Source organism: Tachysurus vachellii, chromosome 26 (assembly GCF_030014155.1).
Source record: "Tachysurus vachellii isolate PV-2020 chromosome 26, HZAU_Pvac_v1, whole genome shotgun sequence".
Lineage (NCBI taxonomy): Eukaryota > Metazoa > Chordata > Actinopteri > Siluriformes > Bagridae > Tachysurus > Tachysurus vachellii.
Window position 1 is genome coordinate 6,925,401 of NC_083485.1, and position 27,593 is coordinate 6,952,993.

The 27,593-nt window shown below is 38.1% G+C and overlaps 2 protein-coding genes across 5 annotated transcripts in view; one reads left to right on the forward strand and one right to left on the reverse strand.

Moving 5' to 3' along the window:
* Window positions 1–5,986, forward strand: part of ppp1cc (protein phosphatase 1, catalytic subunit, gamma isozyme) — a 31,856-nt gene extending 25,870 nt beyond the window's left edge. Inside the window, exons 5-7 of the mRNA XM_060863080.1 lie at window positions 1,340–1,563; window positions 4,026–4,160; window positions 4,280–5,986. Coding sequence (XP_060719063.1) covers window positions 1,340–1,563; window positions 4,026–4,160; window positions 4,280–4,369 — 449 coding nt within the window. The 3' untranslated portion in view covers window positions 4,370–5,986. The remainder of the gene's footprint in view (window positions 1–1,339; window positions 1,564–4,025; window positions 4,161–4,279) is intronic.
* Window positions 5,987–5,992: 6 nt separating this feature from the next.
* The window catches only part of mcc (MCC regulator of WNT signaling pathway), a 109,557-nt gene continuing 87,956 nt past the window's right edge, over window positions 5,993–27,593 (reverse strand). For 2 of the 4 annotated variants that reach the window (XM_060863077.1, XM_060863076.1), the window contains exons 10-16: window positions 26,972–27,072; window positions 25,252–25,462; window positions 23,006–23,240; window positions 22,230–22,436; window positions 17,546–17,628; window positions 13,556–13,678; window positions 5,993–8,292 (exon numbers count right to left, since the gene is read on the reverse strand). In XM_060863077.1, the coding sequence (XP_060719060.1) occupies window positions 8,112–8,292; window positions 13,556–13,678; window positions 17,546–17,628; window positions 22,230–22,436; window positions 23,006–23,240; window positions 25,252–25,462; window positions 26,972–27,072 (1,141 nt within the window). In that variant the 3' untranslated portion in view covers window positions 5,993–8,111. Of the gene's footprint in view, window positions 8,293–13,555; window positions 13,679–13,722; window positions 17,199–17,545; window positions 17,629–22,229; window positions 22,437–23,005; window positions 23,241–25,251; window positions 25,463–26,971; window positions 27,073–27,593 lie in introns of those variants that run through there. The other 2 variants (XM_060863078.1, XM_060863079.1) reach the window with 2 other exon arrangements.

Here is a 27,593-nt window from a genome sequence, read left to right on the forward strand (position 1 = left end):
TGATTACTCTTCACAGGAAGGGCAATGGCTATAAGAAGATTGCAAAGATGTTAAACATACCAAGAGACACCATAGGAAGCATCATTCGCAAATTCAAGGCAAAGGGCACTGTTGAAACGCTACCTGGTCGTGGCTGAAAGAAGATGCTGACTTCGACTGCTGTGCGCTACCTGAAGCGTAGAGTGGAGAAAAGTCCCCGTGTGACTGCTGAGGAACTGAGAAAAGATTTGTCAGATGTGGGTACTGAAGTTTCTGCTCAGACAATACGGCGCACCCTGCGTAATGAAGGCCTCCATGCCAGAACTCCCAGGCGCACCCCCTTGCTGTCCCCAAAGAATAAGAAGAGTCGACTGCAGTATGCCAAAAGTCATGTGGACAAACCACAGAAGTTTTGGGATAGTGTTCTGTGGACTGATGAAACAAAATTAGAACTGTTTGGGCCCATGGATCAACGCTATGTTTGGAGGAGGAAGAACAAGGCCTATGAAGAAAAGAACACCTTGCCTACTGTGAAGCATGGCGGGGGGTCAATCATGCTTTGGGGCTGTTTTGCTTCTGCAGGTACTGGGAAGCTTCAGCGTGTGCAAGGTACCATGAATTCTCTTCAGTACCAGAAGATATTGGATGACAATGTGATGCAGTCCGTCACAAACCTGAGGCTTGGAAGACGTTGGACCTTTCAACAGGACAATGATCCCAAGCATACCTCCAAGTCCACTAGAGCATGGTTGCAGATTAAAGGCTGGAACATTTTGAAGTGGCCATCGCAGTCACCAGACTTAAATCCGATTGAGAACCTCTGGTGGGACTTAAAGAAAGCAGTTGCAGTGCGCAAGCCTAAGAATGTGACTGAACTGGAGGCTTTTGCCCATGATGAATGGGCGAAAATACCCGTAGATCGCTGCAAGACACTTGTGTCAAGCTATGCTTCACGTTTAAAAGCTGTTATAACTGTAAAAGGATGTTGTACTAAGTACTAAGATTGAATGTCACTTGGGGGTTGAATAAAACTGATAATGATGTGAGCTCAGAAAAGACATTTGTGGTTATTTCATTATAAATGTTATGTTATATTTGTCTGACCTACATGTGCCTCTTTGATTTAATTGTAAGCAGGATGACTGAATGATCATAATCAATGTCAAACCGACCAAAACAATCAATTTCAGTGGGGGTTGAATCATTTTGAACACAACTGTAATAAGAATGTGTGGAATAACCACCTTATGTTGGTCTGTGAGTCTCAGTTTTGGTTTCTCTGGTTTGCTTATTAGTGATCTAACCCAATCTATATATATGGCAATATATGCATGTCACCTTTTCTACTTTTGTACTGAAGGTTTGTCTCCAGACTTGCAGTCCATGGAGCAGATCCGACGCATTATGAGGCCAACAGATGTGCCTGACCAAGGCCTTCTGTGTGACCTACTGTGGTCCGATCCCGATAAAGATGTGCTAGGCTGGGGCGAGAATGACCGTGGTGTCTCCTTTACCTTTGGTGCTGAAGTTGTGGCCAAATTTCTCCATAAACATGACTTGGACCTGATCTGCAGGGCCCACCAGGTCATTTAATACTATTTCTTATGATGTGGAACATTCTGTAGCTTTGTAGCTTCAGTGTCAGCAGAATTTAAAACTGAATTTGTTATTGTGTGTGTATGTGTATCTTTACTATATATGTATACTATAATACTGCCAGCTAGTTTTTGAACTGATGTGCATATTTTAATTACATTATTTTGAAACCACAATTTCTACCCAAAACCTTTACAATGTACATTTCAAAAACAAATGCAGACATAACAAAGTGTATGTGCAGCACATCTGAAAGTAGCTGGCACCACCTTTTTTCAAGAAAGAAAAAGAAAGCATTTGCAAAGGTTTTTGTGGCGATAGGACAAAATGTCATTGTTCTGGCTATTTTGTTATGTGAATCTTTTAATTCTCAGAAAAAACTCAGTGATTAATAGACACACACAAATTTTACAGCAGCTTCACACAGATTAAAGTCTAGTACCTAAAAACCAGTTGTAATTTATACATATTGAATATCATATACATATCTACTACAAGTTGTTATATTAAATAGTATAATTTTTGGGGTGTGTGTGTGATTATGAATATATTAATTAGGGATAAATTAAATGCTTGAGCTCAGCCACATGCCCATATTTTTTATCCTTTGGACTCATTAAAAGCTTAGTAATGGTTTATGCAATGGTCCTTGCTAACTCTAGTTTGAACCACCATAGGTTCTACCATAGGTTTGTGTTCATGAGATCTTCTCTTACTTAATCTTGCCAAATTTAAAAGATTTTGCATAATGTACCTTTAGTTTGTAAAATTAATGAATGACGAATGTTTCTCTTTTGAGAGTTTCTCTTCTGAAAAAATATACACTGCTGTATAAAACAATAGTGGATTTAACATCAAATTTTAATAGGTGTATTTAAAAATTAAAAAAAAAATATATATATATATCTATATATATCTATATATCTATATCTATATCTATATCTATATATATATATATAAGGATATATATATATATCCTTATTGTTCAAGTGGTTGATGTTGATCTGGGCTTTAGAAAGTAATTAATAAGTAAGTAGACCAAATTAGTAAGTAGACCAGTACTTTCTAGAGATAGTAATTATTACAATAATCTAATTAGACTTGTTAAAGATGTAATTTGTAGTTAGTAATTAAGAACTATTTTAGAGTAAATTCCCAACTGTTATAATATCAGAGGTGAATCCGGAAGAACGGTATTTTATTTTATCAGGAAACAACACAAAAATTGTCAGAAATGCACAATTTCCTGACCTCTCTGTGAACAGTAGCCTTACTAATTTGTTCTGCATCCCCGATGTATACACACAACTACAATTCGCAAAGAAACATAAGGCAACACTAAGCATCTGCTCGGATGTAAGAGCACGGTCGCGATGGCTGATGTAAGGATGGATGAGATTATGGATCTTATTGACTGTAAAGAAAAACGGTACCACTCAAATAAAAACGCATAGGTTTCGAATTAATACAGACTCTTCATCAACAGGATCGTCCATAAAAGGACACGCCATTTCATTCATTTTACGTTTACGGCATTTAGCAGACCCCCTTACCCAGAGTGACTTATATTTTGTTTTAATTTATACAACTGAGCAATTGGGAAAAGATTGGTGGACCTGGGATTTGAACCCATGACCTTCTGATAAGTAGTCCAACACCTTAACCACTGAGCTACCGCATCCCACATTCCCTTTGCTGCTCTTTGTGTAACTAAAATGTGTGCAATGAATTAGGTGTTTAAACGTCGCTTCCCCTTTAAAAAAGGGAAGGAGACCGACAGAAACTCTGGGTTTACCGAAGAAAACCTGCTCCCGACCAGGTTAGGTTCACAGAGTAAGTTACTATAGTAACTGACTCAGTAACTGACTCTGACCTCTCTTTCAGAGACAGGCTTAACTTAACCTGCTTTCTCGGGTTTAACATACCTCCCTTTCTGAAACGGAAAACCCAGAGTTTCCCTCATTTGATACTCAGAGTTTTCCACTTAACCTGCTTTCTTAACCTGCCCCAGGTGTTTAATATTTTGTCTGTTTGTTTTGAAAATAAAAATGGAGGTGTAAGACTTGAACTTGCAAAACCAGGTGCATTCAGGAATCATTTTGCTATTTTTTTTTTTTTACCTAATATGTTTATATTGATTTTGTAGCACCAAATGAAGTCTCTTACACATTTGCACTTAATGTCTTGAATGTGTTATTCAAAAAGCACATTCAGTGCAGTTTGTTTTATTATATTTTTATTGGTATAAATGGATACAATGGATTATTGGGAATACATTTCAGGTGTTCAGTATCCTGCCTATTGGTCTTGAAAATAAAAAAGTGCTTAAACATTTATGAACCTGTATACAATATTAGGCATATGACACCATCTGAATAATAATATGTATTTATTCGATGTAAGCTTCAGGTAGCAATTGTAATGTTTCCATATCTTTTTTCTTCTTGTAGGTGGTGGAAGATGGCTATGAATTCTTTGCCAAGAGGCAGTTAGTGACACTGTTTTCTGCACCAAACTATTGTGGTGAGTTTGACAATGCTGGCGCCATGATGAGCGTGGATGAGACACTCATGTGTTCTTTTCAGGTATATGGGATTCTGGGGAAATGGGCTTTCATTGTGTTTATTTACAAACATCCATGATTCAAGGTGCCTGATCACCAAAAACATTAAAGCAAAAAAAAAATTCTGTGAATTCCTCACAGATTTTGAAGCCAGCAGAGAAGAAGAAGCAAAATTCAAGCCGTCCAGTGACTCCACCACGAAACATGGTCACCAAGCAGGCAAAGAAATAGACCTGCTACCAGTGCACTGGTCATTTTGGGACTTTTGCTATTATGTTTTTAATTTTTTATTTGTCACAGCTTCACAGAGTGTTTTTCTGGCATAGTGATTGTGTGGAATCACTTGAAACTGAAGACAGCCCCAGTTTTCTCCCCAATTTTGTACTCCATTTACTATATTACATCCAACTAAAGGCTGGACTCACAGACTGCATGGGCCTTGAACTCTTCAAGCTGCACATTTTTTTTTATTTTAGGTTTTGTCTCGTATATCATATATTTAGTTTCATCTCTTATATGCAAAGTGGCAAAGCATTCACACCCTTGGTTAAAACACTGGCAGCAGTTAATGCAGGGAACCTTTCTAACTGTGGAAGCACTCCACAATTTCTTTTCCATACATTTTTTTGTGTTTAGCTTCTTGTGTACCTTTTTAAACCACTGTGAACAAGTAAGCTAAGTATATCCACTTTATAAAATGGAGCAAATGCGATCTGAAATAAGATTTCACACTAGCTTTTGTGTGAATATTCCAGATTTGCTATTCTGTCCAATTCTATTTTAAGAAATCTTTTAAGATTATCCTGGGATTTATTTTTTCTTAAAGGCATAAATGAATTCATGCATAATGAATCTGTTGATCTGTAGCATTGTATTAAAAGCTGAGCAGATCTAGCTGGTGTGTTTTATGAAACAGATTATATTCAAATTAAACCAGCATCAAACTTCTTTTTTTTATTCACTTCAGTTTGCCAAGATGCCTTTTTTGCTTTTTCTTCAGTAGACTTGTTAAGGATTTAGGAGCTTTTGCATCGGGAATGAGAGTATATGTCAGAATATAGGTTTCTCATGATAATGTTTTGTCATGCAGATTTTCACTGAGGGCATGCAGGTTTTCAGCATGTCTCATTATAATGTAGCTCAACACCATAAATGTTAACTTCTGCACGTGCTTTTCATATTTGTTTTAAGATTTCTTGTGTCTCTCAAACCAACTGTCATTATAAAATCTTTTTGTTTAGTCTTGGCAATAACTAAATTTTTCACATTATAAATAATTGAATTACTTGATTAAATTAAACTTGAATAAAATGTAATGTTAATTGGGTACACAATAACTCCAAATTGTTCTTGGTTTTTGTACATTAAATGTGTATCTATGATTTTAAAGAATACTTTCTAGTTTTAAAGACCTACTTTTAAACATATTTCTGTAGTTGATTATAATCTTGACAATGTATTTTTGTAATGCTGATTGATGATGTTTCAGAAACAGATGCATATTCTTATTCCCCATCAGACAACATGTTGTATACGTGCCAGGCATTAAATAATAGATACATTTAAAGAGCTTCAGTTAATATTGTGTGAAAATACTAGGACTTTTGAACTTGCCCCAGTGGTGCCACTAAGGAATATAAATCTGTGCTTCAGCCAGAAATGTTGGAAGCTCAACCTTGGAAGTAATGCAGTGTAAAAGGCTGTAGTTTTAATGTAGTATATAGTGGAACTTTACACTGAGCCAAAGTGGGGATAATAAATAATAAAATTCACACAGTTATATTCAGTTATAGCAGAGACACCCCCATCTTTTTCTAGAATGGAAATAAAGGTACAGACACGAGACTACTCAACGCTGTTTATTCTTTCCAGTATGTCCCTATACACAAAGTAATGTTATAATACACAACTAGCTGGTCTAGCTAACTGCAGGAATGCAACTGTATGGACCAGTTGATATATTATAAAAACTAATTAGAATAAATCTCAGCAATACTTAAAATACATATAGTTATAAACCAATAGGAAAATTATTTAAAAATACTGAATATACTACTAAATATTTAAGCTTATACTGATGTATCAATTATTACTGATGTAGCATGTAGACTCATGATAATATCCCAATACCTAAGGATGCTAAACTTTGTGCATGTGTTTATCATTCACTAAAAACTATATTAGGAACATCCTACTAAAACAGCCTCAATACTTCACAGCATGGCTTCCAGATTTCTAGATTCTCGGATTGTGGTCCATTTTAACATGATTGTATCATGTAATTCCTGTAGATGTTTCATGCTGTGAATCTCCCATTCTACTGCATCCTAAAGTGTTCTACTGGGTTCACCAGCCTGTTGATATAAGGAAGGTTGAATTTCATGCTTATGGTGCCAAATTCTGACTGAATCATCTGTTTCAGCAGGAACTAAAATTCATCAGATCAGGCTATGTTTTTACAGTTTTCAACTGTCTAGTTTTTGTAAGCTTTTGGCCACTGTAGCCTTAGCTTACTGTTCTTGGTTGACAGAAGTGGAACCTAACATTGCTGGTTCTTGTGTTGTGCATTCTCAGATGATTTTCTGCTAAGCACAATAGTACTGTTACTGTAGCCTTTCTGAGAGCTCAATCGTGTCTGGCCATTCACCTTTGACCTCTCTGTTATCATCTATCATCAACAATCATGCCACAGTCAAAATCACTGAGATCACACCATTCCCAGTGCTGCCATCACATCATTAGCTGACTGGATAATTGCATGGAGGTACAGATGTTCAGATTAAAGCAGGCATTGTCCTAAATCTTAGGAGGTTTGGTTGTCCGTAGTGTTTAGCAGGAATAAAGTCTGTTAAAAGGCAAAAAAGCACCTTTTTCTGGTTTAAAAATTTTCTGGAGAAAATCCAGTGCATAAAGTACATGTAAAAGTCTATGGTTCCAATCTCCAGGACAGGAGTTTCCATTTGATGTTGTACCCATTCAAAATTAGCATTAGTGATGTTTGCAAGAAGACCTGGCATGCCAAATTAACGCAAAGGTATAAAGTGGGGTTTAGGTTTAGGTCTTTGTGCCATCAGTTAGATTAGGCTTGAGTGTGGCATTTATGAAACAATATTGGCTCTTGTGGCAGTATGTGCTTTCTTTTACATGTAGAGGCAGTTGGGACTCTATATTCAGTTTAGTTTTTATTAATTTTGTTTTTTCATAGCTGTCCTTCATAGACTATAATCAAAATACATTACGGTTCTCTCATAACATTTAGCTCAGTTTAGTCAGGTTCTTATCTAAATTTAATGAACAGCACAATCCAGTGTTACTGTGGTACGTTTATATTTTAACACTATAACATGAACATGTATGAGAATTTGGTTCATGGGGTTTGACTTGCTCATGCACTTAAATTGAACATCCTGCCAAGACCACATAGAAACCAAAGGAGCTGTGATGTTGCATAGTGACTTATTATTAGTTGTAGTAGTAACAGTAGTATATTGTATGAGTCCCACATTTTGTTATGTCAATACTTGATAATCATAGTTTTGTGATGAATTTTCTTCAAAGATACTTTTCAGTAAAAATGAACAGTTTGCAGGCCAATATTTGAATAAAATATCAAAAGAGGTTGGAGGTGCTGTAATTTAGTAATATCCATATAGGCTTTCTTTTAGGTTTTCTAAAAATGTGTTTCAACAATACTTTCTGGAAGGTGGCATGTATATTCTGGGAAGTGCAACGCTGCCACCATATTTTGAACCCAACAGTTCTCACTTCTTAGGTTTAGAGTTATTTGTAAGGGGTTAGTCTTTGAAGCTATTGGCTATATTTGGCTCACTTACTGTTTTAGTAGTTATCTGAGATCCTGATGATCATTATGTTCACCAAACTCATTGTATATCTCAAGAAGAAGAGACAGTTTGTTTTATTAAATCCTGATATTTGTACTGTATGTAATTTTGTATACAAGTCGGTGTGTGCATCAGAGGGAGGTCTCATTGGTGTGCTGGTGTGATGTCTCCTCCTCCAGAAGGGTGATGCGCTGTTTGAGCATGCGCACCTGCGTCTCATGTCTCTCCACCATGGCCATCATTTGAGACTCCAGCTTCTTCAGCTTGTTCTGTTGTTTCTTTTTGGCTTTCTCATAGGCTGCCACCAGGTTACTGTTGATACACACACGCATACACAGTCATAAAGCCAAGACCAAATTCATAGACTACTTCCTATTCCTGTATAAACTGAATTATAAGATATTTGAAAGTTGAGCCATATCGAATGGACTTCTTTCTTGTTAGACTGAAACATTTCACTACTCATCTGAGCAGCTTCTTCAGTCAAGAAAGTTGGTGGGATTTGACAAATTTGTATCCACCAGGGTTCCACCTACACTCTCTGGATAGGCTCATTAGGGGAACAATGGAAAAAGTGAGAGTAAGGGGGGGTCGATATGATTAAAGAGTGTCGTATCTACCACAGAGAAGGAGAGTAGGACAAGAGTGTAGCTAAGTACGGAGTATCATTAGGAATAACGTTGAGAGAATGTGAGGGGGGTCCTCAGGTGTGGATTTTTTTTATCTTCTTGAGGATGGATGAAAGCTTAAAAAATAAATCCTTTTTCCAAAATTTTTATCAGTCACTGTACACTTCTGATTCATGTGTCGATCCCCATTCGCTTGAAGATTTTCTGGATAAAATACATATCCCCTCTATAGACCCAGTGATGTCTGCTGAATTGGAAGAACACCTCAAGGTGGAAGAAATAACAAACAGGTTTTATTAAGAATCATTATTCCTTTTTCAAGATTAGATAGCTCTTGAATGTTATGTATAGCCCCTCTCCACCCAGCAAGCCAGAGGTAGTGCTTTCGTTGGATGCAGAAGAGGTTTTTAACCATGTGGAGTGGAGCTATCTTTTAAATGCACGTGGGATTCAGATGACCATTTATATACTGTAGCTCATATTTTTCCCTATGCACATGTGTGCAATAATCACCTTTTACCATTACCTGAAACATGACTGCAGTGTCTGGAAAAATAGCTCAGATATATAAACAAACAAATACATTATAAACAAACACAGGGTTCCACATCATCATCAACATACATGACATGGGTTTATAATGATTGTGAAATGTGTATGAAATTACAGATTGTATGCACCCATATTCCAATCCAAGATACTTGGCAGAAAGACCTCATTCCCAAAAAGGATTAAGTATCATAAGGTAATGCCTTTAGAACTCTAAAAGAATAATCTTGACATGAGGAAAGGGGAGTACCTGGTGGCATTTTCAGACCGATTATTGAAGGCATTCAAATCTTTAAATGGCAATCCTGACATCACTCCGAATTACGTCAGTTTCAAATCTGCTTTGATGAACAAATGTAACCCACTCACCCCTACTGCTGTGACAATGCTTGTGGCCCACCTATCTGAATATAACAATTTAATTGTTAAAATGCTACAGTTTTACAATAGTAACGATAATTCAGAGAAATCTCATCCTGTGTCAGTAATAGGTGTTAGAAAGCCCTATCAGAACAGTGGTCACAAGGTTTACGGAAAAAAGAGAACCATGATACAGAAGAGAGGAAAGACCACCACCTTACAATCCTAATAAAAGAGGTCTTGATCTTCTTGAGTAGTATGAAAAATAGGGGAGTTTTAGTAGCTTTAAAGTGAAGATGTGAGATGAGCTGGGAGACAAGCTCTTTAAGCTTGAATGAAAAATGACATTTCAAACTGGCAAAGATGAGTTTAAACACAAAGACTGGCTCAGCAGAACTGTGATGGTCACAGTATCTTAGGTTCTGGTATTATGACTAAGCGTGGTTATGTTATTGGCTATGGCAACAATTGTATTTGGTGTAAAACTCAAAGTGAATAAAAAGTTGTGGAAATTTCTGATGTACATGCAATCATAAAGTCAGAGGATTATAATTTAGATACGTGGTTATCTGTTGAGGATTTGGAGTTATCAGATCTTTTATATCAAAAGAGAGGCGTTTTTTCTAGGTTAAAACATGATTGTGGTCGAGTTGATGGTAGTGTGATGGAAGTGAAGATTCAAGGATGTGACCCACCCTCCCTTAGGCAGTACAATTATCCAGATGAGGCAAACCCATATATACATTGTACTATTAGCACAGTGTGTTGTTATAAGACCTTGCTTTTTTAAATCATTAGCCCTGATCTGGCCTGTTCGCAAACCAGACCAACAGAATTCCACCCATTCAGATTTTGCGGTGGTGGAATGAGACTGTGATCAAAGAACCTAAGGATACTTCCTGGGCCTGTTCAGCCAGGAATAGTTTTGATAGATTTGGTTGTTTTATGAGACAAATGTATGCTATGCTCATGACTTTTTCCCTACCAGTTTTTCAGAAAGAACAAGTGGATTCTAAGCATGGACAATACGGAAATATTACAGAAGAATGTTACTAAGGAAAGAAAGGGCATGCACAGGTTTATCGCTCAGCTATAATCAGGAGAATGGAGAGGATTGGACACAAAGTGCCGTGACAAAACTCCAATTAGTTTTATCTGTTGATGTGATGTGTCGGAAAAACAACCATTGTGTGGAGCACCCCAGACTAACTATGAGGCTTGAAATCAACCTAATGCCTGTCCACAAAAATACTACAATATTAATAGTTACAGACAGGAGAATATGTGCAAACACAATTCTCAATCACTGTTTTATCTATGTTAATGATAATCAGACACTTTCTCTGATTAATGATCCCACATTTTGTATAATACCAGAGACAGCCTGGTCCATAGGATAATATTATTACCCATATGTTAATGTCACCTTACAGACAATGTCATTGAATCCATAGAAACAAACTAGGCTTTGTGGAAGATATCCCAGAATTTGATTTTGAGTTACCAAAATTGGATATGTTAATTTCATTAATGCAAAAGAAGATAACCATATTGTCAAACCTCAACAAGGCATGGAGGGAAAATACAAGGTCTTGCCTAAATGATGGTGTGATGGTATGATGGTGGCTTAGTTATTGCCTGTTCTGATTTGAACTGCTCTTTGTGTATGCATCTTTCTCATTTTTTGTCAGTGCATTGTGTTATGCTGTATGTCTTCCGTATTGAGACAGTAGGATCAAAGTAGAACATTCCCCTTGGCTGTGCCAGAATTGGTTTGGATTCCACTCCGAGATACTGTACATGTCAGAAAGAGCTCAATTGCATAAGGCAATACCCTTAGAACTCTAATTGAATAATCTTGATAAATTATTAGGCCATCCATGTTGCATCTGCCAAAAATCATCAACAAAACGTTCAGTTGCAGCATTAAGGAGTGGCAGCACGACACAAAGGACCTTCACTAAACAAAGTGGTATATGTGCACATGATTATCATTTAAATGATAGTATTACTTGACCATTTGGCTGATAACACCTGCAACAATACCAAGCCAAGATGTATGTGACCATGATGGTAGTATTACCCAGCCATTTGGGAGATACACAGTTTTTATACTCAATACACATTTAAAGCAAAACCCCATTTAAACTACAAAGTGGAAAAACAGTATAAAATGTTTGTGCAGGATTTGTCCTGCACTTTCTTGACTCTGACGAACTTCTTTTTAAGTACTTCTGGATTTTGTCACTGCTATGCTGGATTAGACTACTTCTTCTTTATTAAGATCTTCACGTTCAGCATTTTATTTACAAAAAAAACTTTCTTTTGACTCAAAAAGTCTTTGTTTAAAACTATATGTTATAATTTAGCAGGTGAAGTACAAACATTTATAAACAGTTTATTTCAGTTCTGGATTTCACTGCTTAAATATGTAAAATATATGCAAAAATGCTAGATGGATCTGGGCAACACACCACAGATACTGACACAAGCTTCTGCAAGCTGTGTACTGGCACAGCACAGCACCAATCCATAAAAACTACTGAAATCCAAGCAACCTTGATGCTCGTACTTCACAACTTTTTCATATACGTTTTCTTTGTTGCATCTTACAGCAAAAGCTATGGTCCGCAGAGAGTTTCCAAAGCATCGGAGTGATCTCACTGTTAAAAGGTATCAACCAGGAGAAGGGTGCAAAAGAATTTCCAAGGCATTAGATAATACCAATGGAACACAGTGAAGACAGACATCATCAAGTGGAGAAAATGACATTACCAAGAATTGGACATTCCTCCAAAGTTGATAAAAAATATGAGAAGATAACTGGTCAGGGAGGCTTCCAGGAGGCCTACAGCAGCAATAAAGGGGTTTCAGGAATTTCTTGCAAGTACTGGCTGTGTAGTACATGTGATAACAATCTCTCATATTCTTTATGTCAGGGCTATGGGGTAGGGTGGTAAGAAGGAAGACATTTCTTACAAAGAAAAATATCTAATCCCTGCTAAATTTTGCAAAAGCACATTTGAAGTCATGTGGAAGTCAAAAGCATGTGGAAAAATTTGTTATTTTCTGATGAAACCAAGGTTGAACGTTTTGGCCATAAATGCAAAATGTTGGCATAAAAACAACACGGCACATCACCAAAAGAACAATATTCCCACAAAGAAGCAGTATGGCAGTATCATGCTTTGATGCTGTTTTTCTTCAGCTGGAACTGGGACCTATGTCAAGGTGGGGTGAATTATGAACAGTTCCAAATTCCAGTCAATTTTGACACAAAACCATGAGGCTTCTGCTAGAAGTCTGAAGATGAAGAGGAACTTCATCTTTCAGCATGACAATGATCCAAAGCATACGATTAAAAATTTTGGAATGGCCCAGCCAGAACCCAGACCTGAATCCAATTGAAAATCATTAGGCTGAAGAGGGCTGGGCACAGGAGATTCTCTTGCATTTTTGCTCCAAACTGTTTTTGCTCTTTTTGTAAAGAAGAGTGTTCAAGTCAAGTCAAGATGTGCCATGCTGATAGACTCATACCCAAAAATACAGAGTGCTGTAATAAAACCAAAATGTGCTTGAACAGATGTGTTTGGAGCCTATTTATGCAACCGCATTATTTCATTTTTTTTTATTTTTACTCACACCCCCTCCCCCCAAAAAGATTTTCATTTATTTTTCAATTGAGTTGTACAGGTCACATTAAAGTTGGAAGTCGAGAGGTGTGTGTTGACTTTTTATATCCACTGTATAGTAGAGTAATGATTTATCTTCTGATTTATATTAGAGCTTTTTCTGTAGCCAAACTCTGTGGTTACTGTAGCCTTCCTGTTGGCTCAGACCAGTCTGGCCATTCACCTCTGGCCATTCTCAACAAGAACAATTTTCAACCCAAACCAACGACCATGCAACTAAAATCAAAATTTTCCCCATTCTAATGTTTGATGTTAAAGCTATTGACTTGCCTACATGGTTTTATGCATTACACTACCACATGACTGACTGATTGGATAACTGCATAAATGTGTATACTCGGTTACCTGTTGGCTTGTTTGAGGTCATTCACAAACTCTGCTGATTGCTGGTGCCGAATCTCACTGCATTTGGTTAGTTTCTCCAGTGCAGCCACCAGGTCCTTCACTCTGAGCTTCAGCTTCATTTCTCTGCCAAACAAACACACATACACACACCCCAAAAGACAATGCTTAGCAGACACACCTTTCTGTAGACAACTGTTCACATTTTCTCACAGCAAATAAACAGTGATCTATAGTTTCCTTTTCTGGACATATCACAATGTTGTATTTTATATATCCAATGGTTGTGCAATGGCTCTGATATATGTTCTGGCCAATCAATCTAACAAGGCACTGTCAAAAACCTTCATATTAAATGGGTTTAAATTAAAATTGGTCTGATGTATAGATAAATATTGTTGGTTTTCAGTCATAAGATATGACTCAAAAATATATGCCTGTTTCTCTTAGAGAAGAGAAATTGAGAGCTAGCCATTTTCAGGCAGACTGGACATCAGGCAGGCTAGGCATGAAGTGGGAATACACTCTGGATGGGTAGTCAATATGATTTATTCTTTTTGCCATTTCAAATGTACATTAGGTTTTCAGCTCTTGCATACTGGGGAGGGTAGATAGATTTTTCCTCCAAGTGTGTTATGCTGCACTGTTACAGAGTATGAGCAGCAGTATATTTTCTTTCCCTGGTTGGTAGCTGTCATATGATAGGTACATCTGGCTGATGGGTGGGAACTGGTAGATGTCTAAACTAGGAAGAAAATGCTGAATATCCCCCTAAATTCAGAATAAATCTTACTATGAGTTCTGGACTTTGCGAGACTTTGCTGAGAAGATTGAGAAAATCTTCCAGACATTCACGTCTGCCCCAACTACACCCACATTTCACAGCCAGGAATCCTCTTCTCCTTCATTTTCACATTTATCAACCTACACCCTGCACCATGATCACAAATGGATCCCTAACATCGGGTCATGTACCAACTACCTTCAAGAGAGCAAGGGTTATTTCCATCCTGAAGAAACCTTCTCTGGATTTATTAGATATCAGTAACTACAGACTGGTATCACTTCTTTCTTTCCTTTAAAAAATTCTTGTATAATCAACAGTCTGTCTATCTCTTGCAGAACAACCTTCAAGATCCCAACCAGTCTGGCTTTAAAGCAACACTTTAATCTACATGCTGGTATATCAGCCAAGCTTTCATTTGTCCTTTCCTCCTCAATCTTTCAGAGTTGTTTGATACGGACTACAACAAGACTCTCTTTTCCACCTTCAGGAGTCTTGGAATTGGTGGATCAGATTAGGAATGGTTTGCCTCCTACCTGGAAGTTTGCACATATTAGTTAACATTGGAGGATAGCGACATCTACTCTAAGCAGAATCTCCACTTATGTCAAGGTTTTATTTACGTTTTTTAGCCTGACAATTTCCAGTACATGGACACCAGAGGCAGCGGTGTTCAAAATGTTCGAAATCGTGCAACAACCAACCTGCACAATGATGTACTGGAAAGGCTTCACAATCTCAGCTTGCTGCGGAGACCAGGCCTTCAGTCCTCAGTATCGCCTGATACCAGGAGAGGCGACGCCAAAAGCGGTGCGTGAGGAAGCAGAAGCGCGGTAAACAGGCGGGTGTCCGTGCTAGGTTAAAAACAAACCCTAGCTGGCCGGCTCTCCTGTCCTTTCTACTCTCCAATGTTTGCTCCCTGGACAATAAACTGGACTACATCCGACTCGAACACACTACATGGCGAGAGTTTAGAAACTGCTGTATCTTTGTTTTCACGGAGACGTGGCTCAGCGACAGAGTTCCGGACGCTGCCATTCAGCTCGATGGACTCACCTCATTTAGAGCTGACAGAAATGCAGCTCTGTGCGGTAAGACTCACGGTGGTGGTGTGTGTTTACATCAACACAAAATGGTGTAAGAACTCTGTGCTTGTTTCTAACTACTGCTCATCATCAATAGAGTTTGTGACTGTTAGATTCAGGCCATTTTATTTACCACATGAATTCACCACAGTTCTCATTGTCGGAGTTTACATCCTCCCCAGCGCTAATGATAAAGAGGCGCTAAGTGAGCTATACGGGGCTATTAGCGATCTGCAGAATGTTCACTGTTTATCATCGCCAGAGATTTCCATCATGCAAACCTCAAGTCAGTGCTCCCAAAATTCCATCAGTATGTAGACTTTGTGACTACTTTTTCACGCTGGCCAGCAGGAGCCACCTCTGCTCTTCAGGACTGCTTTGAGTGCACTGACTGGAACATCTCCAGGGAGGCTGCAACCAACGGCGACTCCATCAACTTGGAGGAGTACACAGCATCAGTGACCAGCCAGATCGGCAAGTGCATTGATGACGTGACCATCTCCAAGACCATCACCACACGCTCCAACCAGAAGCCATGGATAACTGCTAAAGTGCGTGCGCTGCTGAAAACTAGAGACCTAGCCTTCAGAACAGGGGACAGGATGGCCCTAAGGACAGCAAGGGCCAAACTGTCCCGAGCCATCAGAGAAGCAAAACGCGCACATGCCCAGACAATCCACAGCCACTTCAAGGACAGCGGTGACACAAGGCGCATGTGGCAGGGCATAAGGCGATCATGAACTACAAGACAGCTTCACCTGCCTGTGATAGTGATGCCTCCCTCCCAGAGGCGCTGAACAACTTTTATGCTCGGTTTGAGGTGCAGAACAACGTAACAGCAAAGACTATCACTCCCACCGACGACCAGGTACTCTGTCTATCCACGGCCGACATCAAGACACATTTACCACCCTCACCGGACCCCCTACAGTTCGCATATCGTCCAAACCGCTCCAGAGACGATGCCATTGCCATGGCCCTTCATTTAGAACTCACCCACCTGAACAATAAAGACACAAATGCTGTTCATAGACTTTAGTTCAGCATTCAATACTATCATCCCTTGTCTCTTGTGTATTGTCTTTTGTGTATTGCCTTGTAATTTTTTTGTTTGCACTGTCTTTTGTCCTGCACTGTCCTGTCTGTCTTGTCCTGCACTGTTTGCACCAGGTTTCACAGATGCACTTTATGTGGCTAGGGCTACTTACATAAGTCCTTAGCTCTGTCTTTGTTTTGCGTGGCACCATGGTCCTAAGAAACGTTGTCTCATTTCACTGTGTACTGCAACAGCTATATATGGTTGAAATGACAATAAAAGCTTCTTGACTTGTAAATTGACTTACTCAGTCCCTTGGGGAAGTTCTCACATGGGTTCTCTTACCACTGCTACTGTATGCTGATGACACTCAACTTATATTCTCCTTCCCTCCCTCATGTTTCATGGCTTTTGTTCGGCTCGCAGCCTGTTTTCCTCTCGTGTTACTAATGACATGCTCATTTTGGTTTCTTCTCTACAATATCAGAAGGATTTGGCTATTTTTATCCACACAGGCTGCTTAGGTGCTTTCAGTTCTCACATACCACCCCATTGCTGCGCTCCCACCACTGGCTTCCAGTAGCTGTACACATCAGATACAAAACTCCTACCTACAAAGCCAAAAATGCACCAGCTCCCTCTTACCTCAAAGCGCTTGTCACCTCTCTCCGAGCTACTCACACTGCTCGACTGGTCCCACCATCTCTCAGGGTGAGGGGTAAAGCAAGACTCTTTTCTGTTCTGGCACAAAGGTGGTGGCATAAACTCACCCAGAGCTCCAAATTGGCTATATTCAAACAACATGTAAAGCCCTGCCTCTTCCTGAAACACTTAAACTAGCACTATTTCCCCCTGTTGTTTTATGTGTATATTTTAAATGAACAGAACAGATTTAGGCTGATGTCTGTAACTTAGTGAACCAGCTTTATTCATTGATAGACTCTTAAAAGCACTTTTGTAAGTCACTCTGGATAAGTGTGTATCTGCCAAAAGCGATAAAATGTAAATACATTGAATTATAAAAATGATTTACAGTAAGGCGTGTAGGGATAAACTGTATGTCTGTGTCTCTGTGTGTATGTTCTTACTTCTGGAGGGCATTATTTAGCTCTGCTGCAGGGTCACTGTAACTGATGCTTCTCAGCTCTGACACTATAATCACTGAAGTGTCCTAAAAAACACAGTATAAGTATATAAAGTATAAAAATCATTGATCATACAACATAAAACATTGTGATTACACATTCAGTAGACAGAAACATATAAGAGCTAGTGTCTTACAAATAACTAAATTGCAATTGTTTTTTACAGTGTATGTGGGCATGAGGGGGCCCCCAAATGGTCCAGTGGCAGGATCCCTTGCGCTCATTGCCGCGAAACACGTTCAATTCCAACAAAAAATTGCAATATTACATTTGTGTAGACCTGGACATAAAAGCACAGTCCTGTGTGTATATAAATGGGCTAATTTTCACCAGCCTCAACCAGCAGCAGTGCCAAGTAGTTAACTGGAACTACTAAAGCATCTCACAAATCAGGGTCACAAAGTGGTCAAAGCCAAGGTACTGTAATGTTAAGACAGAGGCCCAATATTTAGGGAGACTACACTCAGGAACTGGAAGCTCTCTAGGTGACTGGTTTCCAAAGAAATTTTAGCCATATAATACAAATTTCTAAACAAGCTCAAAGAAACTCTCTAACTTTCTTCTAACTCATCCTATAAAGGATGGGCTTCTGAAGACAGTGGATTTGTGACTATGCGACCATGACCAGACCATTACTGTTGTCAGTAATAAGTTGTCTGGATTAGCACAGCAGATTACATGTTTGTTACCCTAAAACAACACTTCTACATAGACTCTGCATGGAAGGTATTGTCTAGTAAACTGGCTACAAGACTTTTTGAAAAAATGATCATATTGACAAAAGCCAGGTTTATGGAAAAATCACTATTTTCTTACAGCACAATTGTGTTTTTTTATTTTTATATTGTACACAAAACACTGTAGCATTATGGACATTCTCTGTAAATTAACAACCCAACCCAAATTAACAACCCAAAAAAAGTACTCTCTTTTTTTTTTTCATAAAAAATCCTATTTTTTTTATACTGTAATCTCTCTCTCTCTCTCTCTCTCTCTCTCTGTTTAAATTACATAAAATATATGTGAAATAAAAATAATTATCTGCATTTTTCACGTTTCTCTTTATATAAAGGTTTTTGACCATATTAACAAGTTAACATTTTTCTTTGTAATTTTAAAGTAAATCTTATTAGTTTTATATTTATGTATACTTTTACATTTAAACTTGATGTTTGAACCAATGTTGTGTCAGTCAGCTGTATGGTCTGGTCTTTATCAGCAATCAGGTCTGCGCTGAACTTAGAGTTTACGATGACCCATTAGTTCCTCAGGAGCTCTTGGTTGCATTATTATAAACTCTTGTATAAATGACATTATATACATTTACACTATTTACTGTAGCGTATCACCCAAATGAGGATGGGTTCCCTTGTGAGCCTATTTCCCCTCAAGGTTTCTTCCTCTTATCTCAGGGAATTTTTCCTTGCTGCCATCGCCTCTGCCGTGCTCATTAGGGACAGGTATAAATATATAATATTTTAAATTTTAACTTAATCTTTTTTTAATTAATTTTAAACTTTAATTGTATATAGTCACTTAATTATGTTTATTCTTATTTCTTCTTCTTATATATTTATTTCTTTTTCTCTCTCTTCTGTTTCCATACTTCTGTAAAGCTGCTTTGAGAGAATGGGAAATTGTTAAAAGCGCTATACAAATAAATTTAAATGAATTGAAAAATTGAATTGAATTAAACTCTGCAATTCTGTATACAAATTTCTCAAACATTTTTTGCAAATGTGTGAGAAAAGAATACCATGAGGCAAGTTACAGTGAAGCATTTAAAACTACAATAAGCAGTAAATGAAGAAAACAGTTAGAAATTACAATGTCTCATACTGTCCTAGCATGTACTATGTAAATATAGACCATCACTGAACTAACATACACAAAACTGCAAACTTATGGACAATTTAGATTCCTCATCTTGTTCACGTGGATCTTGTTCACACAAAGATCCCCGGTGCGTACTGTGTCGCACCCCACTCCAATCTCAGCTTCTCAGATCACGTCACTGTTATGCTAATTCCAGCATACAGGCCACTCGTCAGATGTTCTAAACCGGTTCTGATGCAGGTGAAATCCTGGCCAGCAGGAGCCATCTCTGTTCTACAGGACTGCTTTTAGTGCACTGACTAGAACATGTTCAGGAGGCTGTCTAACCACGGCCCAAATAGAGTTAACCCACAGATTCATAATACATGCAGTTCTTACTGCGTCAGCTACTGTATATATGGTTGACATAACAAAACCTTCTTGACTTGAATTTCAATCTACACTGTCCCATATCAGGGCTGGATTATTGCAGTCAACACATATGAAGACCAAAAAAGACAAGAAACAGCCATTTCACCAGGACCATGGTGCTACATAAAACAACACAGAGCTAAGGACTTAAGTTCTAGCTCTGTAAAAGTCTTAAGACAGATGTTGTAACTTGTATGGTATTATGGCAATGTTGGCATGATGCTGCTGTGGACAGAGGCATAACTATAAACTGGTTGTGTAACACTGCAACACTAGAAAGGGTAAAATTTCACTGTCATGTGTGCACTGTTAGCAATTTGGCATAAGTGTGATTTTAAAGGCAAGCTCAAGGATTTGTTAAAATGCAACAGGGTCATTCTATGGACCATGAATGTCACTAATTTCACCATGATGTCAGCCATTAGCTATTATTAGGCCTACATAGCTGTTTTGTAGCAGTGGCTGTAGGAGATTTTTGCTTATTGTTCCATTTCCATTACTTCAGTCAGTTCTTGTGCAGGTCATGGCATATACATGTTTTTGTGTTTGGACACTTAATAATGAACTACTTTTAAACACTGGACCTACATGGCACATGCATCAGTGCAATGAAGTTGTGAACAGACTGAGAGACAGATGGACTGATAGAATGTTAGACCTACATAGGACTGGAATGAACAGGTAGACCTCTCAGTAGTCCTTAAAAACCGTGGAAGTGTGGAAATATGTGTGCTTAATTTTATTTACTATTTATTATATATTATTAAAATTTTAGGCAAACACTGCAATGAAAATGTCATTTAAACAATTAAATATAAATATATATTAATTAAATATAACAGCCTACAAATAAAACTAAACACACACATTTATTTTCTTTATTTTAAAACAAGTCACATTGTCCTGTAATTGTTGCTATTACCACGCTGAGAGGTGTGTTTTAGACTACCTCCCCCATGGTAATGACCTGGATGTTAGTTTGATAGACATAATGGGTTGGGGTATCTCAGTGGGGTTAAGGTGTTGTACTACTGGTTAGAAGGTTTTGAGTTTGAATCCCAGGCCACCAAGCTGATGCTCCTGATCCCCTGGCCAAGGCCCTAACCCTCAATTTTCATCTGTAAGATAAATAAGATAAATAAGATAAATGTAAGTCGCTCTGGATAAGGGCATTTGCCCAGTGTCATAAATGTAAGAATAATGAGACTCTCTTCCCCCCTTGGGCATAGACTTCCTTATGTTTAGATTAGATTAGATTCAAATTTATTGTCGTTGTGCAGAGTACAGAGCCAATGAAATGCACTTAGTATTTGACCAGAAATGCAAATTCAAACGTATATAAATAAATATAAGGAATATAAATAATATATATGTATATATATATATATATTATTGTAAACAGTTCAAGTGGTGAGGTAAAGAAGGACAGTCCAGCTCAATGCAAATAATTGTAACTATTACAAGTCAAGTCAAGTCACTTTTATTGTCACATCATCACAGCACATGTGCCTTGGTGAGTGAAATTCTTGGGAGCATACTCCAGAAATTGCAGAAACATACAGGTGAAATTAACAGATGAAAATGTGCAATATGCTCATGCATATAGTCGGTATACACACAGTGTAGTATTAGACATACTTACAATAGCACACTACATATTATATGCAATATGTACCTATATATGTATATAATATGTAAAATACGCTAAGGTGCAACAGATTGTACGGATACGGAAACGTCATGGATGTCATGGATGTGCATCGGATGGTATCCAGTGGTAACAGATAGATTATTGTATTAAATGCAGTGTGTATGTATAGTCCAGTGTTGAACTGTTGAAGTTAAAGTGCAGTGTGTGGAATACCATATTGTGTAACACAGAAGGTTTATTTGTTTGTTCATCACTGCCTACTTTTGACTCCACATGGAATGCTTATTCTGCCAATCATATTACTGTACATAAAAACCATGAGGTTGCAACAGTAGAACGGTAAAAAATAACACAAACATGTAATTGGTGTAAATTTGTAATCATGTGTTGCTGAAATTCTTTGGTAATTAGTTGCTAATTAGTGAAAGCATGGCTACACTGGCACAACTGAAGTGCCAGTTAATGTAACATCAACCAAACTGGAAAGATTTAATTGAGACCTCCTTAATTTAATCTTTAAAACAGAGGTCTGAATTGAGATGTTTAAAAAGCTTTCCCAAGCTAAATTTGTCATGTGTTACTCAATGAAACCAATTTCCCCAACTTAGACTTTAACAATGCTTATTATCAGGGTGAGAAAAGCTTTGCATAAAATGCATAATAATACATAGAAAGCAATTATGTACAGACTGTTTTCTTCAAGTCTGTGTGTATTTGTATATGGCTCACCTTGGCACTTTTGTCCTTGGTGCTGCTACCTGTAGAACTGAGTGACCTTCTCCGCTGTTCATGTTGCTCCTCTAACTCTGATTTCAGATGCTCAATTTGTACTAGGTATGCCTGTTCTTTTGTCTCCTGACTGCTCAGCTTCAGCTCCAGTGCCTTCTTCTCCTTCTCCAACAGATAAAGCTGAGCCTTCATCTCTGCAATCTCCTCCTGTAAATAGCAGGAAAAAAAGACGGTTTTGAGACAATGTCCATTGTTAATGCAAATACAATTTAATTGAATTGAATTTTAATACAATTTAACTGAATTTAGCTAGTTTCCATAGCATTTGTGTCATTTGAACAATCTTGTTCATGATAAGTTGAGGTTTAAGAGCCATGCTAAAGGGTTCAGCAGTGGCAGATTTGTGGTCCTGGGATTTAAACTTTCATTCAGTAGTCTTCATCATTCAACATCTTCCCGTAGTCTAGTACTGCTTGAGGTATGCCTGAAGAATCTCAAAAGTGCCATAACAAATCTGCTATGAAATGCAGCTGAAAGTTTACAAGCAGCTTGTTTACAACTGCAGTTAATTTTTCAGCCCATTGTGACTTGTCATATTGTAGGCTCTTTTGTAAGGCAATAAACAATGGCTAAAACCATCAGTGCCTTCAAGGCTGTTGGTAATTCCAGATTCCCTAAAAAAAGAATCTATGTACTGTAGTAATGTGAGATTTAGACTGCTTATGTATCCCCATATGAAGCCTTGGCACTTAAACATGCCCTGAGGCTGAGTATACCTTCATAGCCATGAGCTCCTGCATAAGTACAGCATTCTCCAGGTCAAGTCGGTGTGAGTCTACACATGGTTTTATGTCATATCTCAGAGTGTCGATGTGCACACTCTCTAGCTCCAGCATTGTGAGCTTAATAGCTGCTCGATCATTCTTTAGCTGCTGGATGTAATCCTTTAGACGCTGCTCATCCTCTTTAGAGAAGTCTGTATCACAGCTGCTGGTTGTAGAGCTGGTTGTGCTGGGAAAAACAATCATACTGTAGTGCATAGCAAGCATAACACAGTGCACAGTCGGTATAATCCATTCCATATAGTATTTTGCGATGTAAAGGAAATCTGTTTTGTAAAATACATTATTGTTTTTTATAGTTGGTATATACCACTTTTAAAACATATGGCAGTAGAATAATACATATAGTATAAACACTGCTGCATATTGAAACTGTAGTATTTTTGTGCAGTTTGCATGGATGAAAAACAATCTGTATGAGTACATGATTCAGGTTAATGGTACCTATATTTAAATTGTGGAATTATATAGTCCTTTTATTTTTCCTGATTACATGGCAAAATAATAATATATACTGTATGTAACCTCAGAAGACTGAAAGCTATTTAAGACCACATGTTAAAATAATTAAATTCAAGTGCAAGCAATAAATTACATGTAATAAATTAATAATGTTTCCTGATGACAGTCTCCTCTTCAGGCACCAAATGCTTTCCTAGAACTGGCCAACTCTCAAGCCTTTTCAAACAAAGGATTCTGATTTCCCAGCCTGGTGTTTTGTACCAAACGTTCTCTGGTAAAAATCATCATGTTAAAGACACAGGTGTAGCTGTGTGCTTTGTACATTGCTCAGTCATAAAGAAGAAGCAAATCAGTTAAGACAGGGAAATACCTGACTGCACATAATGTAACCACAAAAAGTGGGTTACATAATTGGATTTTGGATAGTTTTATTATAGATAGAAGATATTTAGATTGCTTGCTTTATTCTGGTAGTTCTTTCAAATGGTACTTTAATCTTGTTTGTAAAGGCAAGGTATGTATCTAGAAGATAAGGTTTAAAGGTGCATACTTGTTGCTCTTTTTATTTTGTGTTGTAATATTGTAATCAACATACATTCTCTATCCAAAGCAAAATTATTTGACAATCCCTTGAATATGACATAATCACATAAGGAATGGGGGGGCATGGTGGCTTAAAGCCGCCTTCACACTGCACACGACAAACGACCGCAGATAAACCGGAAGTCATTCATTTCCTATGGAGAGTTGCAAGGTCGCTGCGTGAGGTGCCGACCACCTGCTGATCCGTAATTTTCGGATCCGATTTGAGCGTTGGATCCGTTAAAAAAATTTAACTTGTGCGACTACACCGCATCCGATATGCCGACCGGATGTGATGCATTCTAATGTTGTCCTATCAGGTTCGTGTGCGCGAGATGATAAGAATTATTGAAAAGTATTAATATTAACTTTAGTAATTTTTAAAATTTACCAAAAACAATCTTTTTGTTTTAAATACATTGTTATTGATAAAAAAAAGTAATAAATTATTAATATTTATATTGTATTATTTTTAATGTTGTGTCCATGTTTCCTCAAATTATTCACGGTCTTTCTGGATTTATTGTTGTATTGATTGTTTGTATTTACTCCTTCATTAATTAATTCCTTCATTCACCATGATAAATGGAGGGAGAATACAGGCTCTTGATTTTACTCTCTTTTACTGGAGACGCCAAAGAAAACATTGCAAATCAGTGTGTATAAAACACTACCTGACTCGGAGAAAAAGTCTCGGTGAGTATCACCGTTTAGTGCAAGAGTTGCGCCTTAATGGAGAACATTTTTGTCACGACCATCTAGTAATGGGTTTTCCGAGACCGCGAGAATTAACTTCTCTCCCATGTTGACGTCTACACGATTATATTGCATATTCCGTGCGACTGTCACTAGGGGGCGAAATCCGACAGTCGTGTCCGTTTGTCGTGTGCAGTGTGAAGGCGGCTAGCAGGCTTGCTTCACATCTCCAGGGTTGGGGGTTCGATTCCCGCCTCCGCCTTGTGTGTGGAGTTTGCATGTTCGTGCCTTGGGGATTTCCTCCGGGTACTCCGGTGTCGTCCCCCCCCCGCTTACAATTTTAGCAACCTCAAAATACACCTGCCTGCATCCCTGTACACCTATACAAAGTAAGTAAATATAAAATATATTTTTATGTAAAACACACACACCAGCTGTACCTGGTGTGGCTGTTGGAGGACAGACTCTCCCATGGTTGCACATTGCAGCCAGTGACAGTAAAAAGGTCTCCACAGCTGCCATCCAGTCGAACTAGCAAATCTTTAGCTGCGGTCTCTGCAGTCTTCCTGTAGTCGTGAGCTTGCTTCAGCAAGTGAGGCACGCTTTCCTCATTACCTTGTTCTCCTGGAAGGTGCATGAATATTGCCGATTCTATGAATATACATTTATGAATTATTATACAGATAATTTGCTTTCATTAATTAATACCTTAGGAAACAAAGACAAATAGAAATACTATTTTGATTTATATTCAGCTAGCTATTAGGGATGAGCGAGTACAGCATTATCTGTATCTGTATTTGTACTCGGAGTGGGTGGGGCATAACCCGGAAGTAGGGGCTTGTCTTGAAATGGGCGGGACTTTCACCGGTATGTTATTTTAAGCATGCAATTGATATGGGTTGATCAGAAATTGTTATATTTATTGCTGATTAGAAAAATATTTACAGGACAGCATCAGGATTGAGCTTCAGATCAATGGTTTTGATCACGATAGCAAACGAACTATATTACAGAACAAGTTTTGCAACAATGAAAACAAAACAATGCAGTGCAATTATGAAGTAAAATGTAATGAACAACATAACTTTCTTTTTTAACTTTTAATTTTTTTATGATCAGTGTGATTTTTTAAATTTTTTTTGGTTCTTTTTTATTTTTTTTATTTCTACACCAGGTGTGTGTGTGTGTGAGTGTGTAGCTTAATAATTAATTTGTAATATTTATAACACAAGCTTACTACCTTTATGTTTTTATGAAATACAGCAAAAACGTGTCAGACACTCAGTGTCTGGTTACTGGTTAGAGACAGCTGAAGGTTTAAAAAAGAAAAAAATCTCCGACAGGCAGAGACGCAATGCGAGTCGCATTCTACCAAGCAAGCACCACGTCTGAACGAACCCACGTTTACCAGAACTCTACTGGTTAGTAAGTACGTATTATTAACGTTACAACCCGAAGTAAAAAGCTGAAGAAACCCTAAACGTTAACGGAAAAGACCCGCGAAAGACCCGGGGTCGGGGGGGGCGACGACACCGGAGTACCCGGAGGAAATCCCCAAGGCACGAACATGCAAACTCCACACACACAAGGCGGAGGCGGGAATCGAACCCCCAACCCTGGAGGTGTGAAGCAAACGTGCTAACCACTAAGCCAGCGTGCCCCCCCCCCTTCCTTACGTTATTATTATCATTTAATAATAACAAACTATTGAATAATAATAATAAGTACATACATTTTGAATAAATGTATAAAATAAATTAATAAAAAATCATTTAATTATAATAAATCTCTCCTTATGATGCTATCTATTTTCTGTATCATGCTACTGCCCCATGCTTTACAGTTGGAATGGCATTCATCAGGTTATGGATGGATGGATGGATGGATGGATGGATGGAAGGATAGATGAGTAATGTATATGTAAACTCCTGTAAAGTCCTGATTTAAAATGACTTGCCATATGAGCAAAGCAGGTGCCCTAAATAAGTTTAAGTTAGTAACCTTATCTTGAAAATCTTTAGTCTATGTTTATGTTAAGGTTTGGCCTCATCTGTACCATGAGCAGGTAATACAAGCCACTGCAAACTAACAATGTCTGAGAACTCCTTATGCCAATGTAAGTATTTTATTTGCATATACAACAAAAACAATACTTACCCACAGTGCTGACTCTAGCCACTTTATATTGGCCCAGCACCAGACCATGCTCTGTCTCTGTCAGAGCTAGCAGTATCTCGTAGGCCTCGATACACTGCTCACTGCAATGACAGACAAACAGCTGAAAAACCTTAAGTCCAAATGAACAACTCATTATATACAATTAAAAGTAATCTTGTTACAATTACACCTAAAAAACGCTTACCTACCCACCAGAGGGAACCCTCCTCTGAATACAGATATTCCCAGTACACTTTCGGGTATATATGAGAACTATTGTCAGCCCGCTGCATTGCCAAGCTGTATGTTGTCTTGCCATTTAGCTTTTCTGTTTAGTGTTTCTGTTTATTTTGTTTAGCAGATGTGCAGCAGCTCCAGGCGAATGTGGTGCAGCAAGGCCAAGCCATGGCCTTACCAAGAACAACTAGCTAATCCACAAGCAACGTACGTTCACCTGGTACAGGTTCTTGCAGCTCCTACAGCGGCATGGATTGATTGCATGCATGCCGCTGCCTAAAAAATTCAGTGAAAATGCAGAGATTTACCGCGGCTTCTTCCAGCAGTGTGAGGTATTTTTTCAGCATCAACCTGACACCTACTGCTTGGACAATAAATACGTGTT